The following is a 16947-nucleotide window of genomic DNA, read 5'->3' as shown; positions in this document are numbered from 1 at the left end:
CTATTAATCTTCTGAATGCTATGTGAATATGAAAGATACTTGATCATGCAACTCCTTCCTACAGTTTTCTTCAGAATCAGAATATTGACTTTTTATAATGAGTGTTTCATATTTTACAGGCCATTGCTACTACTGTATCATCCCTGATCCAATCCCAAGAAGGAAACAAATCAGACGAAGAAAAAAGGGTGTGGAGAAAGGATTTTTCTATCTGAGAATAGTGTCCTTGTGCAGTAATACCATATCTGTTTACCCTTACAGGTCTCCTGTAATCATTATAGCAAATTATCAAATTTAGAAGAATTACGGCTAAGGCCAAAACATAACATTTGTTTGATTTGCATCTAATCAAGATTCCAGGTGTTCCCCTGAGATTGTGAGCTTTTCTGAAAATTATTACAGATTAGTCATCATAAAAATCTATATTAACATCAAAAAATCATCAGCAAAAATAGACAAAGTAAATGACTTGGCCCAGATTTCAGACCTATTGAGGAGAGGAAGTAAGAAGACAGCTGTAACTGAAAGATTATTTCTGCTCCTCTTATCATCTTGGTCAGATTAAGGCTTGTACTTATATTGATAATTTTGGTGTCTTGCAGCTGATTGTGCTGATGATGTTTTGCATGGTGGAGTGGTGCATGCAAATGCCTTTGACGTTGTTGATGGAGTCGAGCAACTCTGAGAAGTGTTGTCTTCATAAAGTTTTCAGGGTAAGTAAAAGAAAATAAAATAAATGAAATCAGGCTGATTCAAAATTCTGCATGTGTGTTACAAGGGTATTCATATGCTTTGTCATCATCATTCCCTTAACTGACACCATTTGGACACAGAACAAGTCAGCCCACTGATGCCTGTTAAAAGGGGCACATGATGAGACGCAGCGGTGATTAAGGCATGCCATTGGGGCTGATTTTGTGCTACGTCTAGCAAGTCTCATTGAGCAACCTGTCCAGTCCTTTATATTTGCTAGCCAATTCTTCTTTTACTTGCCCTGACGTTGCCCTCCCTCCACATATCCCTGAAGGACTGTTAGGGTCTTGCATCTCAGTGTGATCAAACTATGCCAGTTTCCACTGCTTGATGGAGGGTCACCAGTGTGATGACAGTCCTGTGTATGAAGTCATTAATTTTGGTGGTGGGAGGGGGTTTTCATCCTTGAATGAGATACAAATAAGCCTCCTTAACCATTTGTTTCAAATGCCTGGATGCAAATCTCCTCTGTGAGCAAGGTCCATAATTCACAACTGTGCAACAGGTTGAAGACAATGAGAGCTTGGTGGTAAAGCTGATGTTCCTGTAGCTTTATTTAAGGTCAGGGGCGACTCAGGAAAATAGCGGTTTTGGGGTGTCTTAGTCAAATTCAAGATAACACCGTATTTGCATACTTTAACATATTATAAAACAGATTCCGGGGTGTTTTTGTTGAAAAATGTATGTTTTGATGCTAAATGAAATCATTTTTCACACCTGCCCTAACTAATTTTATCTCCAAGCCTCATACTGATACCGAAAATGGCTCTTGTTTGAGCCTTTGTTACGCATGCCACGATCGCACAAAGGCTGACATGTTGGATACCGTTTGAACTGGCTTTCTCTCCCCTAGCTCACTACTAAGTCAAAGGCCAATGCTACTAATAGCTTTCAAGATATTTTTAACTAAACCAGGTCACCCTTTTTTGTATCGTGTACTACCATTGGCTTATATCGTGGTTTCCAGTGAAAAAATTCAAACGACATAATCCGATTGGTTCGTAACCCTAACAATGAGCACTTCCATCGTCTCCAAAATGGCTGACATTTGTTGATTCATTCCTACTCGGTTTCGCTCAATGCATATCATAATTTTTTTTTTTCATTTGCCCTGCCTTTTTTTTTTTTCTTTTTAGTAGAAGCATTTATTAACTTGGCCCTGTAGATGTTGACATTTGATGCCCTGTTTGTTACAGGTGCTTCACTCCGCTGTAACCGGACATAGTTCTTCATCTTTATCAAGGGTCAGCAAATCTCTTGCTGACTTCATGCAGGACACTGATTTTAACAACATTTGGGATTCTCAGTCTCAAGAACGCAAGCCTGCCAACGGTGTAACTGTTGATCAGGCTACTGAGACTTATAAGTCAGCCATCTTGTCTGTACCAAAGACAGAGACGGATATAGTCAAACTGGCAGCAAGATCAGTATGTGCCTTAACATGTCTTAGTGATTTGAGAAAGTAAGGGAACTCTATGTGCCACAACATGTCCGTGTGAGTCGAGAGATGGACAAATAAGATAGATGAAAGAGATGGTGGCTTTTGGTGAATGTATTTACAATCTTGTAACATGAATGAATACATTTTATTTTAATTCCTGAAAAAATACTTGGGTCTGATTGTTGAGATATTGATGACACTGCTAAACCAATGAAGAAAGCATCATGCATATTTATTGGATGTTCAGTGCTGAAAAGTTATGGGTTTTTTTTAAAGCTTACAAGTGGCAATGATAGTTTGTTTTTTTTTTTTTTTGCAGTTGATGACCCATCTGGTCAATCATCTGAGCCACTTCCCTATGGGCCTGGGGGCTGCAAGACTCCACAGCACAATACAAGAGCACCATGACTTGCCTGATATGATTGAAGATGATCTCAAACCAGATATCTTTGGTGCTCCTAATGTCCAGGTTGTGATGCCTTGCTGCAGCCATTGCATCTCACACAATACCTCAAGAGTCTAGAGGATGAAGATAGTGGCTATAAATTTTAAAACATTAGTGTTTGCTGACCTGGTGTAAGCGGTTGTATTGTACAGATATCTTTTTGAAGGTGTTGCAAGTTTGTTAATGTCCAGAGGATTATAGTTTTATCACAGTAGTTATTGCTATGCTTGAAGCATAATGTTTATTCTATAACATCTTTTCAGTTATTTATTCTCAACCATCGATGCCTGATTTCCTTTGTGGAGCTTCCAGCTGTGGTGAGTGGAACTTCTGTTGATGGCATTTGAATAAATACATGTCCCACTAGAGAAACCTTTTTTTTTTTTTTCATTGGACAAGACCATGCTTATGCAAAAGTTTTGAAAGTTTTCTCCTACAAAATTTGAAATGTGTGAAGCTGTTTTTGGCTGTGACTGCAGGATGCTCCTGGCGGAGGAGTGACAGCAGGACTGACAACAGCTCGCACAGTGTGCAGGATAATTGTGCGTGATCTAAGTGGAAAGTACTGCTGGGAAAATTCTGTCCTGTACAGCCCACCATGGTGTACCAAAGAATCTTCAAGGCAAAGTAAGCGGTGTTCAACATTAAATATAGGATGCCTTGTAATTTGCATTTTAAATTACCTACCTTCACTAGTTGAAGTTCTGAATGCATATATCACATGTAATTCTAATCCTAGGTAAATTACTTTAGAGTAAGGAGACTGCCTTTATTTTTCTTTTTTAAATTCACTTGTGAAAAGGAGCAATATATGTTCTTTAGAAAATTCCTCATAGCTGTTTTATAGGGTAGATTTATTTCTATTACATCAACAAACAATTGGGCAAGAATCAAGTCTTCATCTATTAAAAGCACTGAACACCTCATATACTAAAGTAGCTTGAGATGCAGAGAGTAGATATGATGTAATTAAGTAGACATGATGGTAATTAGTGATTATGATTGAAGTTAGGACAACATAATGACAATCATAAGCCAACAATGTTGCATTGTAACTTGCAGATGCCCAGATACTTCTAGGAATGGCTACTGGCCATGAGCTTGAGCCTCTTGTCATCCAGGAGGATTTAGATGTACCACAACAGGAACTATCACCTCGGCGAAAAGCTTCAGAACTTCCCATTTTTGAATCTTCTTCTGAGCTGGATGACAACTTAAATGATGTAAGTTTAGTGATCTGACACTTTTTTCCTTATTTCTTTATTGCATGGAGATCTAAGTACTTGCAGGCAGTAACTGTTATTGAAAATACTCAGTTGACACTGTTTTAAAACTGTTTAAAAATTTTTGGCTTCGTGTTTTTTCCTGTTATATTTTAGATGTATTTTAATTATCTCCTGCCTCCTGCAAATCTGTGGGGCAGTCCAGTTGTGCAACCATTAATGCCTGTCACCAATACAGTGAAGGTTGGCTGTCCTGGGTTCAGTTCTCCTCTCAGATGCACAATTCTTTCTCTGCTTGTGGTATCTGTTTACAAGGCTGGCTGCCTTGCTGTGATGTAGCCTTGCAAATCTGTGCCTGAACAGATATGTGGGTGATTGGTGCAAATGTGTCATCAAATGTGTGGCAAAATAGTGTAAAATTACCTTCCAAGTTTTAATTGCATTGCATCCAGATGACTGAGAAAAATATGGAGATAAAACCTTTGGTGAAGGGAGGAAGGCTGGGGAGTGGTGGCCCTGCTGAGGTGAAAGTCAGAGAATTGCTTGGTACTCATCCTATACAGGTTTTGCGCTTTGTTGGGGAGACAAGTCCTGAATGCCTGCTGCAGACTGGCAGACCTCTTAACATACCAGCACCTCTACCAGAGGTCCTAAGTGCACCTGCTGAGTCAGGCCTGACAGAAATGGTGCAGCACCAGAGGGAGGCAGAGACGGCTTACTACAGCAAGCACAAGTGCGACCACAGGTAAGAAGTTTTCTCATACTAGGGAACGTAGAATGATGTCAAGGTGAATGATGAGGGAATATTGAGCTCCCTCAAATGACACAAGCGGTGATGTTTCTGCTAATTCTAGACTTTAAAGTCTGCACATTACAGTTCTTTTTTCAAGGTCTGAAATATTGCAGGAAAACTACCCTGAGCATGTTTGTCTTGCATAATGGTTGCAAAAGCATGTCAAGAACGGCAGGTTTCAGCAGGGTGTGAATTGCTTAGGAATAAGGATGGTGTGAATAGGGGGTTGTAAATAACATTTTATACATTTGCTAGATTATTTGTTCACTGCTTAAAGACTCACTTCATAAGACGACAAGAAAGAAACTTAGTTGAAGTGAGGGTATGAAAAAAAAATATATATAGCCAATGGTAGTCTGCGACAGAGACAAGAGACTGAGGCAGTGCATGCTGTAATTTGTGTCTTACTCTCATCATATGCACCCAGCCAAGTGGAATCCCAGAAGTAAGTTCCACATGACCCTTCCATGTTCATTTTCTTTTCCACATCTGTCTTGTGGTTTGCCTTTCAGAAGCAGCTGTTACTGTGTGGTTCATCTCACTAGTGCTTTTTTTAACGATAGTTGAGAAAGTTATAATATTTAGGAGATTTAACATGCAGTTTCAAGGTAAGCGTTTCTGTGTATGCACACATGAGTGTGCATGGGCTCAGTTGCATTTAAATACACATTTATTGAGAATATATAGCCAAGACAGAAAATTGTAAATTTTTAAATCATCGCATTTTTCTTTCAGCGGGGTTGCCTTCATGTGTGACAGTTCAGTAGTTAGTCTCTTCGCTTGAGTAGGTCTTGTTTCTTCTGTGTCTGTATCTTGTTTTATTTAAAAAATCAGAGAAGTTCACTATTGCCATCGCATGTAGCATATTTTTGTGTGTCTTATTTTGTTGTCAAAGGACAGCAACTACCTAAAAGTATCTCATTATAGAATTTTCTGTGCTGTTTGCTGCCAATTATTTTTAGTACATCTGCCATAGTAAAGGCTATTTAAATATTAAAGACCTATGAAATAACGTTTTTACCTGTTTGGTAAAGTCTGATTTCTAATTTTAATATCTGTGAAAGCATTAGTCACCCATAAAGCCCACTATTCACACATTTTAGGCCATAATGAGTCATTTCTAAAGCTTACAAGGTGTTCTGTGGGATTTTGATTTTTTTCTTCTTTTTTTGTAATTTACACTTTTCATTGTGCTTAAAGCCTGGCTTACTGCCTGCATTATACAACCTTTTGCATAGCTAGGAAGGGCTGCAACAGGCATGTAAAAAAGAATGGATAATATTAAAAAAGTCAATTTTGTGTGTATTTAGGGTTAGGGGCCAGACAAGGGTGGGTAGACCTTTGTGTGCATGCATGTGCTGTTAGGGATACAGCAAGTAAGAAAATAAAAAGCAAGTCAGAAATTCTTTGTTTGATACAATTTTCTCGAGTTTTTCTTTTTGTCGGATGAAATCATTTGCTTAACTTTGAGGTTTTAAATCTTCAGGTAGAAATTTTTTCCATTATTGTTTCTCTAAAATCAGTGAAGATGAATTATATCAATCGCTATATCTGCATCTGTTAGTTATTATAAACTTGTTCTGTGCAGTTTTATTCTCTGCAAGCTATGTCTCTGCTTGATAATCTTAAAAATGTCAATGAAAGATAATGTGTTAACTGCTGTAATGCAGCTTTTTCCCTCTCACCACTTATAAAAGATTTTAAAAAAGTGTGTGTGTGTGTGTGAAAATTCAAAGACCCCTCTTGCTGACAAATTGCCACATGAAAGATACAATGTACAGCTCAATAAATAGTTAATTAATTCTACCTTTATTCTTTTTTTAAAGGTGATTTTGGAGTTTTTTTCCTGGATTTTCTGATGTGTTGCTGTTTTATAAGCAAGCTTTCTATATGATGTATGTATGCATGTAGTTCTGCATGCATATATGTATAAATGTATGAGCTCATGCATTTAGGGTTATGTGTCCACATGGGTATATGATTACATGTGCTATCCTTACAGCATGCTGGCCAAGCCCCAGATGCCTACAGAGATTGAAGACCCGGTGTCTCCATTCCAAATGTGTCGTATGCTTCTTGACCAAGTGGGGCTTCTTTCATGGGAGAAGCGGTATGTCTGTCTCCTAGCTACCCATAATTTAGATTCATCTTTCTAGGATAATCAAGTTTGTTTAAAAGAATATATAGAAGAGTAAAATACGTAATGAGTTTTTTTCATTATCACAGCAGATGTTGGTGCTACTTGATGGTTATGATGAAGCATCTATATGTAGTGTTTCTGTCACTGCTTTTCAGATACAAGTACAAATATAAATGCCAATACAGACACAGACCAAAGCATATTAGCACACAAATACACACAGAATAGAGACTGTCAACAGAATACACACAGGAGACAGACAAAAGTGATATACACACAGTATTCCACAACAATTCAGCGTCTATGTACAGCAGAAAGGTATCTCAAAGGTGGAGCACTAAAGTTTTATAATGACTTCAAGGATGCAGCATTGTTTAACTTAGCAGCAGGTTCCAGTGTGGCAAAAGCAGATGAATGCTAACCAGCCAATTTAGGTTTCTGAGGATGGTCAGAAGCTTTCTTTAGGTGACTGGGGACAAGACGGATTAGTATGTTTTCAAAATGACAAAGAGGTAGGGAGGAAGAGTACCATCAAAATGCCTGTAGATAAGGTAAGGGGCCAGTCTTAATCAGCTCCTGACTTCTGGCCACAGACTGTTCACCACCTGGCAAACTCTTGATTCTAACATGGGATATTGACAAATAACAGCTTAACAAGGGAAGAACTTAAGTCATTCCCATGGCCTCTGAACAGATCTATTTCTTTCCACATAACTCTCTCTAGATCCACCATTACACTTTCACAATCTGTCACGAACATTAAAGTAATTTTTGACACATCATTGTCTTTTGAAAATCATATTAACTCAGTCTTTGATTCCATTTTTCTGTTATTGCCACATTAGCATCTCCTTTCGATCTCTATCTCTCTTTTATGTTAACATTTGTATTGTTCAAGCTGGACTATTGTAACTTTGTTCATTGAGCTCTCTGACTTCCTGCTTGACAAGCTCCAGAGAGCTCAGAACAATGCTTATTGCTCTGTATTCAATTAGCAAAAGGCTGATTATATCACACCACTTCTGTGCAATCTGCATTGGCTGCCAGACTGGGGTTGCATCGAATTCAGAATTGCCATACTTTGCTATCATGTTGTTCTTTGTGACCTTGTCCCAGTCTCTAAGCTTGTGTTTCCCTTCCAGCCTGGCAGGTTAGCTGGCTCCCACATATCAGACTGGAGAGGTTTGGCTGTCACTCATTCTTTTTCTCTGGCTCCAGTATTTGTAATTCTCCACCTGACTTTTATCTCTATTCCCTCATGCTCCTAGTAATGCATACTTGTTTGTCTGATTGTGATGCCATTCTTTGTCATATAGCATCATTACCTGTTGCCCCTTGTCTCTTGCAAAGCACATTGAGCTAGTCTCCTGCAAAGCACATTGAGCTAGTCTCCAGTGTTGAGAAATGCATGATTATTATTACCATGCCAGTGCAAAGCATGTGATTTACAATTCTAGTGATCACAGGTACAACTGAACTTTGGTGCTGGAAGTGAGTTGATGAAGCCAAATTTGGCAAGTGTTTTTGTAAGGTCAGGAATCTCTTTTGGACACTAGGCTGAAAGTTCAGGACCATCATACTGGGTAAATGATGGAGAGAGGCACAAACAAGTTTTGAGATTGTCACAGATGCACTGAACTTTTGTGATGAAGAATTCACACAAACCATCAAGCAGGAAAGGAACTGTATTTGGATTGGTCAAGCATTTCTACCATAGCTGCTAAAGGTTGTTTGCTAGAGACCCAGAGAGAGCTCTTCAAACTATTTTTTGTGTTTACTGAGCTAACAGCTGTTCTGAAAACAGCCCACTTATTGGGAAGATTGTTCTTCATTATAACTTTAGTTTGAAGTAGCATGTTTGTGAGGGGAGGCTGAGTGAAAAATGAGAGAGTGTTACAAGATACAATTTAATGTATTCTTGTTACAGATGCCATTTTGACTTGCTGAAAAAGAGTGATAAGCTCCTTCGGGAACTGAAAAACCTGGATGCACAGAGATGGTATCTAAAATTTTAGCACATATTGTGTGGAAGCATGCATCTGTATGTTATGAAGCATCAAGAATGTACAAAAACACTATGCAATGAAGAAGACATCAATAGTGTACAAGCATGATTATTGTTAACAACTGTGTGCATGTCTCAAATTCAAATAAATAAAGCAAGACACTTTCTTGAAGCAAGCATTTCACACTACTGTACACATGGTTCAGTACCCACAAACCAGCTATTGAGTGGGTACAAGGCCTTTAAAAAAAAATGCTTGTATAAGGGATGACAGGAAAGAAGAACAGGTGGGCACTGCCCTCATTTAAAAAAAAAAAAAAACCTGGCCATGATGTGAGTTACATTTTATAATACTTCATTCCCCCAACAACCGAGTAAAAAGTAAAATAAATTTCAATAAAATCATTTTTGGAATTATAATTTTAAAGCAAAGCCAAAAATTCTTCACCTCACTTCCCTCTGGCCTTCATTAAAAATATAAAGTTCGAAATTGCAGTAAAAGTAGTGATGAGGAAAAAAATATTTTCATGCATTTTCATCATAATGTCATGTTTAATGTCATTTGTCACCATTGCTGCCATTATTGAAGCTAGGATTTTTTCTTCTTCCCCTAGCCGAGAGACACACAAGATAGCAGTAATATTCGTTGCAGAAGGACAGGAAGACAAAAATTCTATTCTGTCCAATTGTGGGGCCAGTCGTGCTTTTGAAGACTTTGTGGCTGGACTAGGCTGGGAGGTTGGTCATTGTTTTTGTCCTATTCTGTGCATTGTTTTTTTCTTTATATACTGTGGATGGTGAGTTGCTAATGTCAGTCTCTTTTTCGATTTTTAGTTTTGGTAATGTGCGAGGCATAGATTTTCTTCCCAATCAAAACTGAGTACAAAGACTCTGGATCACTGACATCACTACATATCTTTACTCACAGTCCTCATATGTTAAAGCATTCTTCAGAAAATACAGATTGATAAAACCTTGCAGTTGCTTTTAGTCATTACTTGAATAGAAATAATGCATAAACTTTTGAGTCAAATTCAGAGACTAGCTTCATTGAAAATTTTTCTCTTGGTCCGGATAGGTTGACCTGGAGAGCCACCAGGGCTTCTTGGGTGGACTGCAGCAAAACAAGACAACTGGAGATACAGCCCCCTACTATGCTAACTCAACTTGTGAAGTTGTGTTCCACGTATCTACACGTATCCCATGCACTGGCAATGACTGGCACATAAAGGTAGATTTTTTCTTTGATCTTACAAGATGATTTGGCATGACAGTAGCAGCACCGAGCAAGAAGAGCCAGTTAAACAAAAAGAAAAGTCAGCTAGGCGGCATCATTTGCTTTCTCCCACTTTAGACAGTGGGTGACAGAAGAGGTTTTGTAAAATCAGCAAAGTGCAATAAAAGTCTCTTCATTTGCAAAAGCACAAGTAGTGACTTGTGAGAACTAGGACAAAACTGAACACAAGACACAGAGGCGGCTGGCACAGCACATTTCTTGAAAAGCTGATAGCTAAGGAGCATGTTGAACATCATTGTAACCATCTAAAAAACAACTAGTATATTGGCTTTACTGCCACCTTGTGGCTGTCTGAGGGCTGTTTAGTATCTCCGTTCAGCACCCTGCAAGCTAAGCAGCCACCTGCTTGCTCGGTTTCAAAAGGAGGAGAATTCAGTTATTTTCTAAATGACATTTCTCCAGGAATATGCCTTGATGATGGCTGCTGCATATTCAACAGATACCAATCAAACTCCCACACAAGCAGATGCCACTATCATCTACACCCAGAAAAAGGACTCCTTCCATTTATACACTCTCTCTTTCACATAGACTACACACTACCTTCACGTTTTAGATTCACCATAGATTCACAATCACATTAATAGACTACACACTACCCCTACATTTCTGATTCACCATAGTTACCATAATACGTGAACATGCAGATGTTCCTGCATGGATGCTTTTTCGCACTTTCACTATACATGTCCCTAACAGACTATGAAATGACAAATTCAACTTTTAGTCCTAACTCTAGTTACTCAGGCAAAGAAACATTTTTTCAATTGGGAAGTACTGACCTGGATATTTCTATAGCTGACTCCAGAAGAAAGGCAACAGATGGAATGCATCAGGTGGAATGCATCAGCACAAACTGTGCTGGGCAAAGATTGAGTCTACAAGGGGTCAGCAACAATCAAGAGCTCTGCTAGCTTTTTGGGGGGGTGGGGATTTGCATGTATTTTTGCATCAGCTGTAGTTTTGAGACGGTCACAGAGCCCATCACAGTTAACAATCTTCCCTCTAGTGTGCTGGCGTTGCATCATACCTGTAATTGCCCTTGCGGATTAATAAAGTTGTATTGTATTGTAACAATAAATTTTGAATCAAAATGTGTTTGTACATACAGCTGTATAGTTCAAGAAACAGAAAAACTTTACAAAACTGTCTTGACACTTTCTAGATTCTGTGCTCATGATTTATGTTAAAATAGTTAAGAATCTCACTGGTGGGATAAGGTGTGCACTTGTTTGAGTAGTCATTGAGCAGGTTTGCTTTTATGCAGATGCGACATCTAGGCAACGATGAAGTTCATATCGTCTGGTCAGAACATTCACGGGACTACAGGCGTGGCATCATCCCTACAGAGTTTGGCGATGTCATTATTGCAATCTACCCGTTGTCTAATGGACTGTTCCGCATTCAGATCAACAGGAAGCCAGAGGTTACTCAAATTATTTTCTTTGTTCCCACTCACCTACTCATCGTTATTTTCTCTTGACTCTTATGTTTCATTGCCCCCCCCTTTCTTTTTTTTTTCAACACATGCTCACATCCGCTGCTGTTGTTCTCATTCACCTATTTTTTTATCACACTTGGGTGCCAGCTTTCGAGGTGAAACTGGTTGCCATCTGCAAAGCACTCAAAGGTCAGTGCAGCTTGGTTTCAAGGGGCATTGATGACAGCTGTGGTTGCAGGTTTTTTTTTTCAGGGTTACCTCCTTTAGCTCATAGTTTGTACATCCTGCATTGTGAGCATGAGGATTGCTTGCTGGGATCCCACCCATAAGCTTATAATTCAGCTTTTTATTGCATGGTGGACCTGCCATTGGACACATGGGATATTTCCTACTGTGGGCAGCAGTGCCACCTGCTACCCCCACCCTGTCCTGGTAGGAACACCGCCAGTTGGTCTGCAACTGCCTATTCATAGAGGAAGAGCCAGGCTTATTTTATGCTGGCAGCCTGTGAAGCTTGCAAAGGAGGGTCTGCTTCAACAGTATGAATGGCATTATCCTCAGCCCTTTCAAGTTTTCTTGTAGGCAGTTAAATATGGTGAAGAGCAGCGAACATTACATTTTCTAGACCTAACAAATAAACCGAGATGATATAATTCTACTAAACAGTTTGGTAAATACCATTTTCATGGAATTCATAGTCTAATCAAGTAGCTTAATAATAATAAAGTAAGCATGTGCAAGGACACTCTTGGTGTGCCAGTTGGTTAGGTAACAGTTCCTCAAGATGCGCTCATAAATCAGAAGTTAGTTTGACTAAGTAACTTAACCAGCTGGTTCCATACCCAGGTTAAAGCAGTTTTACCTAAGGTAAATTGCCGGTGTCTGTGAGCCTCAAAACCTAAGTTATCCAATTGCAGCTTATATAAAATATGAGGGCAACACCATTGCATAGGCTTGTGACAATAAGCAGCCGTAGAGTTGTGGGCCCAACTGATATTTGTCGTGAAGTGGGAAGTGGAGTGTGCCTTTTCTTCTTTTTTTCTTGGTTTTTTTTTTTTTTTTTTTTTTTTTTTTTTTCTTTTGCATGGAGAACATGCTTTTATACAGGTTGTTTCCCTTTCCCCAATCGAAACACAAATTACTTTGTGTAATGCTGTTAGGTGGCTTTATCTCAGTAAATTGCTGAAATATAACACAAGATCCTTTCTTTAAACTTTCAGATTCCATTCTTTGGACCACTGTTTGATGGTGCTATAGTGGACTTCATGGTTCTTCCTGGTCTTGTACGTGCTACTGCCATCAACGCCAGCAGGGTCAAGCGCTCTCTCATGCCTTTTTTCCATGCCTTGTATCCTTGACATTCATGAGTCCCATTATGTGCAATACATGCATCATAACTGTTCTGGGTTTTTTTTTTCAAACTGACATTCTGTTTCATAGATACCTTTTAATATAGTAATCCATGTATATGTGTGTGTCCATGTCGAGTTGGATAAGACAAATCTTTCTTCCCAAGTCTTAAACTTTCACACTTGAAAGAAATTCTAGTGATATAATACATTATTATGATGAAAGAGTTTCAGCAGCTATTTTAATCTTTGGTGGTTTAACTTTAACTTTGGAAGCTATGAGGAGCGTGCCAAGTGTCTGGAAGCAATCATTCAGCAGCACACTGAAAACACTACATTTGAAGAGTTTGCAGCCAACGTCTTTGCCCCCGTTTTGCCAAGCAATGCTGCAAGTAAGAACTGGAAGAGAATGTGACCAAACCTTGCTAGTTGTAATCATGCTGGCAAATTTCATACTTCAGTGAATGAGTCCTTTACTTTTTCCTTGAAATAGTTTTTCCATCTAATGTCACCACTTGCTCACTCTTTAAAGCAAATGGCATCCTGAAACTTGATCTGAAAAATTGCAATTACTACTAGTTGAGTAAGCTTGTTCACCTTTGCATCTGGTCGATTTGTAAATTTGTCAGAAAAAGAGAAGAAAAAAAAGAGTTCCCATGAGAACTATACCAATAGAGCTTCCTCTGTCCAAATATTCACCATCCAAACTGATTCTTAGAGTAAAATTTTTAAACTAAGGTTTTTCTTGAGGTCGGTGGGGCTGTTCTTGCTCACTTTGCAATTTGATATGACTGAGGGTGAGAGAAAGTTGTGTGTGCATGTGCACCTGTGTGTTTGCGAGTTCTTATGCAGTTGCTTGTATTTTGTGTGTGTGCCTCTCTCTTGTATGCACGTGTTTATTAAAAATAATTTGGAAGTAACAGTTGAAAGTGATTATGTCTTCAGTTGTGGATGGTATCCTTCCATCAGAACCTAGCAGCTCCAGTCTGTCCGAAGTGCTGCAGTCAGAAGCTCCCATGCAGCTCTCACCCAACACATCCCGCCAGCGAGGTAGGCGTGCCCAGTCCGCTCTCTGGCAGAAGGGGCTTGACAACCTCATATTTTTATAACCAAGGCTACCTATTTTTAGACTCTCTAGGCCAAGACACAAATCTGAGACACATTTCTTTGAACGCTTGGTGATGGGGCAAAGAGCTAGATGTGCTCGCTTTTCATCGTTTCTTCTACTTTGACCTTTTTCGACAAAGTTAGCAAAGTGCTGGAGAGGTGTGGCTGTAGTATTCTGTATAGTCTGCAAGATGTTTGCACATGAACATTTGCGTTGTGAAGACTGCACAAAGCACAAACATCTGCTACATATGCTTTGCCATTTATATGCTTCAATAACCTTTTTTTAAAAGCTATTTTGATTCAGATTATAACAACTAATGAAAGGCATTCAGGAGACTGGCTCAGTGTTTCTTAGTGATTTTGGTGTAAAAGGGCTATTTTTCCTTATTCTGCTTTTGACAGACTAAACAACACGAACTAGGAGATACTCTCGCTTATGTAGCACCTTATGCTTTTACATTTATCACCAGAAGATAAATTTAAACTGACGTGGAGATTGTGCCGAAATGTTGTGTACTTATTGAGCCTTCAGTTCACATGCTGTACAAAATTGCGAACTTTTCCTGTTTGAACACAATGTCTCTCCCTCTCTAGCTGAGTCAAACTTGCAATTTAAGTGCTCATTTATTATCAGTTTCACTTTTTCCAGATCAAGGGATGTTGTGTGGATGTAGCCTTCCCACACCTGTTGAATTTTTTTTAAAGTGAGAATAGAAAAAAGAGAATACAAACAGATATAAGCATTGAGTTATAAATATCAGACAGAGTGAATTCACATAAATCTAGAAATTTAGCATCCAACAGGACATCAAAAGGGAGGCTTAGCTTCACTGCTATATTTAGTATGCACAACTGGCTTTTATCTGTATTTTATGTATAATCTGCTTTGCTTTCTGATGTCTTTCACGATATACTGTTGATCGTAGCTTAAGATTTACATTCCTTTGTAACCATGAGTAGGTTAACAAAATTGTGCATAAACATGTTTTTATGGAATGGTCCTGTTACTTGATTACTGCATTGATTAATTATTTAAAGAATAAGAGATACATATAGAGGCACAACATATTTAATGTTTTAAGTACACAATTAGTATTTATTATAACAAGGGGTGGGCTTACACAATGTTGAGCTGATAAAATATTTCCAAAGGTATGTGCAGTAAGAAGCAAACCAGTTTCCTTGACCCAAGTGGGGAATAGGGAAACTGTTTCCCTGACCTCAGAAAGGATTATAGAAAGTAATGCTCATTCAAGGAAGCAGTAGTGACAGCTCAGTTCAATGCTGAATCACACTGATCGAGTCACTTTAAAGATTACCCCCTTCCAAGTCCTTCCAAACAAAATAGAAAGCACAGAGGAAATATTGTCCAGGTTACAAACACTTGAACAATGATTCTGTCGCATTACCATTTGCACTGTGCAGTGCAGTTGACTTGAGAGATATAAAAGCTTACTGCTGTTTAACATTCAATTTTCTGACCTGTACACCTACACTGTCAGGGTTCACCAAGTCCCACACCCCCAACCAACAATGGCTAAGAGACAGCAATATAGCTGGTTTGCTCCATCATCATTTTTATTTGTTTTTTTTTGTTTTTTTGTAGGGTGGGGGTGCAATAACAGTATGTACCTCAGCACAAATTGATCGGAAAGCAACAATTCTTGTTTTAATTTTTCAAAGCCTTCAAAATATTTAAAAATATGTACATATATGTTTTGCGGCCCTATGCTCCTCATATATCTTCAAAAAGTTGAAAAGCCTATAAATAATGCACATAGTTTTTAATAAATTCATCAGCAGCTTTGCATTAATTTTGAGAAGTTCCTTTCATGAGTTATTGGTGACAGAAGCCCACTAATTACAGTCACTGCATATTGTGCAGGGTTTTTATTGCATGTGGCAGGTATGCAAGTCTCTGTTATTTTTATTCCACTATAAATTCTGACATGTAATTATCACTGTGTTGTCTTGATATGTGACGGAGTTTTGCATATCATTAACTGAGGGTAACTTAATTGTATAAAAAAAATGTGTTGTTAAAAAAAAAAAAGCCTGTTGTGAATACCACGCATGCATTTGCATGCAGACATGACCTACATCTGTACAGCATATATGGTGTGTGCATAGAATAACCGCTCAACTGTATGTTTACTTTGACTGACAACACAAAGAAGAAGTCTTCTGCTTTTTGATGATACATTATTTTGTGTTAATTGATAAATGAGATGGCTTAAGTTGTTAATATGTTTTGTGTTGTTTTATTTAAATACTATTAGATAATAAGTTATTAAAATGGGAACAACATGGGGCAGTTCCTTTATAGCATTTGTAATCTTAACTGATTTCATTTTAATTGTGCTGGTGGGCATTTTATTTAAGAGAGGTAGTGTGCTATCATGGGGTTTTTTTTGGTTGGTTTGTTTTGTATGGCAGATGTGCACAAACATACATGCTTAAATCAAAGGCTAGTCAGTGTATCATTGAAATTAACGACTGTACAGTGTAATCACAAATAAGTGTTTGTTGGATGAGACAAGAGGGCAGTGGATTGTGTGTTCTCACAGGATAAAAGTAGGATATACATTATTTACTGAGTGGTAAAACTGATAATAATTATACCCAACCCCTTCCTAAGAAGACAAAATATCGGATCTAGACCGCCTCTGGCTGAGACTTGGGTATATGTTAAACAATTCAACATCATTTAATTTCTTTGTTGCAAAAAAAAAGTCCTCTTTTCTCTCTCAGAAGGATTCATGGACACATAATGAGAGACTGTCAGGAAAACATTACATAGAGAGAATTTATGTACAAGTGCATTAATTCAATGTAATAGCATCCATCATGAATAGTTCTGTCACAACTGGAAAGGGACACCCAGAACCGGGTCTGATGGCGGGGTGTGATTGCGGCCCTATGCTCCACTGGGGGCGAATAGGCACAAGAA

General features: G+C 38.5%; 1 protein-coding gene across 9 annotated transcripts in view; it reads left to right on the top strand.

The window, feature by feature from the left end:
* The window catches only part of LOC112569841 (ral GTPase-activating protein subunit alpha-1-like), a 58293-nt gene that overhangs the window by 27072 nt on the left and 14274 nt on the right, over nucleotides 1–16947 (top strand). For 8 of the 9 annotated variants that reach the window (XM_025247861.1, XM_025247865.1, XM_025247858.1 and 5 more), the window contains 17 exons: nucleotides 120–188; nucleotides 603–713; nucleotides 1950–2180; nucleotides 2514–2663; nucleotides 2903–2956; nucleotides 3119–3266; nucleotides 3702–3862; nucleotides 4426–4607; nucleotides 5083–5100; nucleotides 6658–6765; nucleotides 8723–8794; nucleotides 9415–9538; nucleotides 9879–10031; nucleotides 11365–11523; nucleotides 12759–12886; nucleotides 13164–13279; nucleotides 13833–13937. In XM_025247861.1, the coding sequence (XP_025103646.1) occupies nucleotides 120–188; nucleotides 603–713; nucleotides 1950–2180; nucleotides 2514–2663; nucleotides 2903–2956; nucleotides 3119–3266; nucleotides 3702–3862; nucleotides 4426–4607; nucleotides 5083–5100; nucleotides 6658–6765; nucleotides 8723–8794; nucleotides 9415–9538; nucleotides 9879–10031; nucleotides 11365–11523; nucleotides 12759–12886; nucleotides 13164–13279; nucleotides 13833–13937 (2089 nt within the window). The remainder of the gene's footprint in view (nucleotides 1–119; nucleotides 189–602; nucleotides 714–1949; nucleotides 2181–2513; nucleotides 2664–2902; nucleotides 2957–3118; nucleotides 3267–3701; nucleotides 3863–4425; nucleotides 4608–5082; nucleotides 5101–6657; nucleotides 6766–8722; nucleotides 8795–9414; nucleotides 9539–9878; nucleotides 10032–11364; nucleotides 11524–12758; nucleotides 12887–13163; nucleotides 13280–13832; nucleotides 13938–16947) is intronic. The other variant, XM_025247859.1, reaches the window with a different exon arrangement.

The sequence above is a fragment of the Pomacea canaliculata genome, linkage group LG8 (assembly GCF_003073045.1).
Source record: "Pomacea canaliculata isolate SZHN2017 linkage group LG8, ASM307304v1, whole genome shotgun sequence".
Taxonomy (NCBI): Eukaryota; Metazoa; Mollusca; class Gastropoda; order Architaenioglossa; family Ampullariidae; genus Pomacea; species Pomacea canaliculata.
This window is presented reverse-complemented; position numbering and strand designations above follow the sequence as displayed.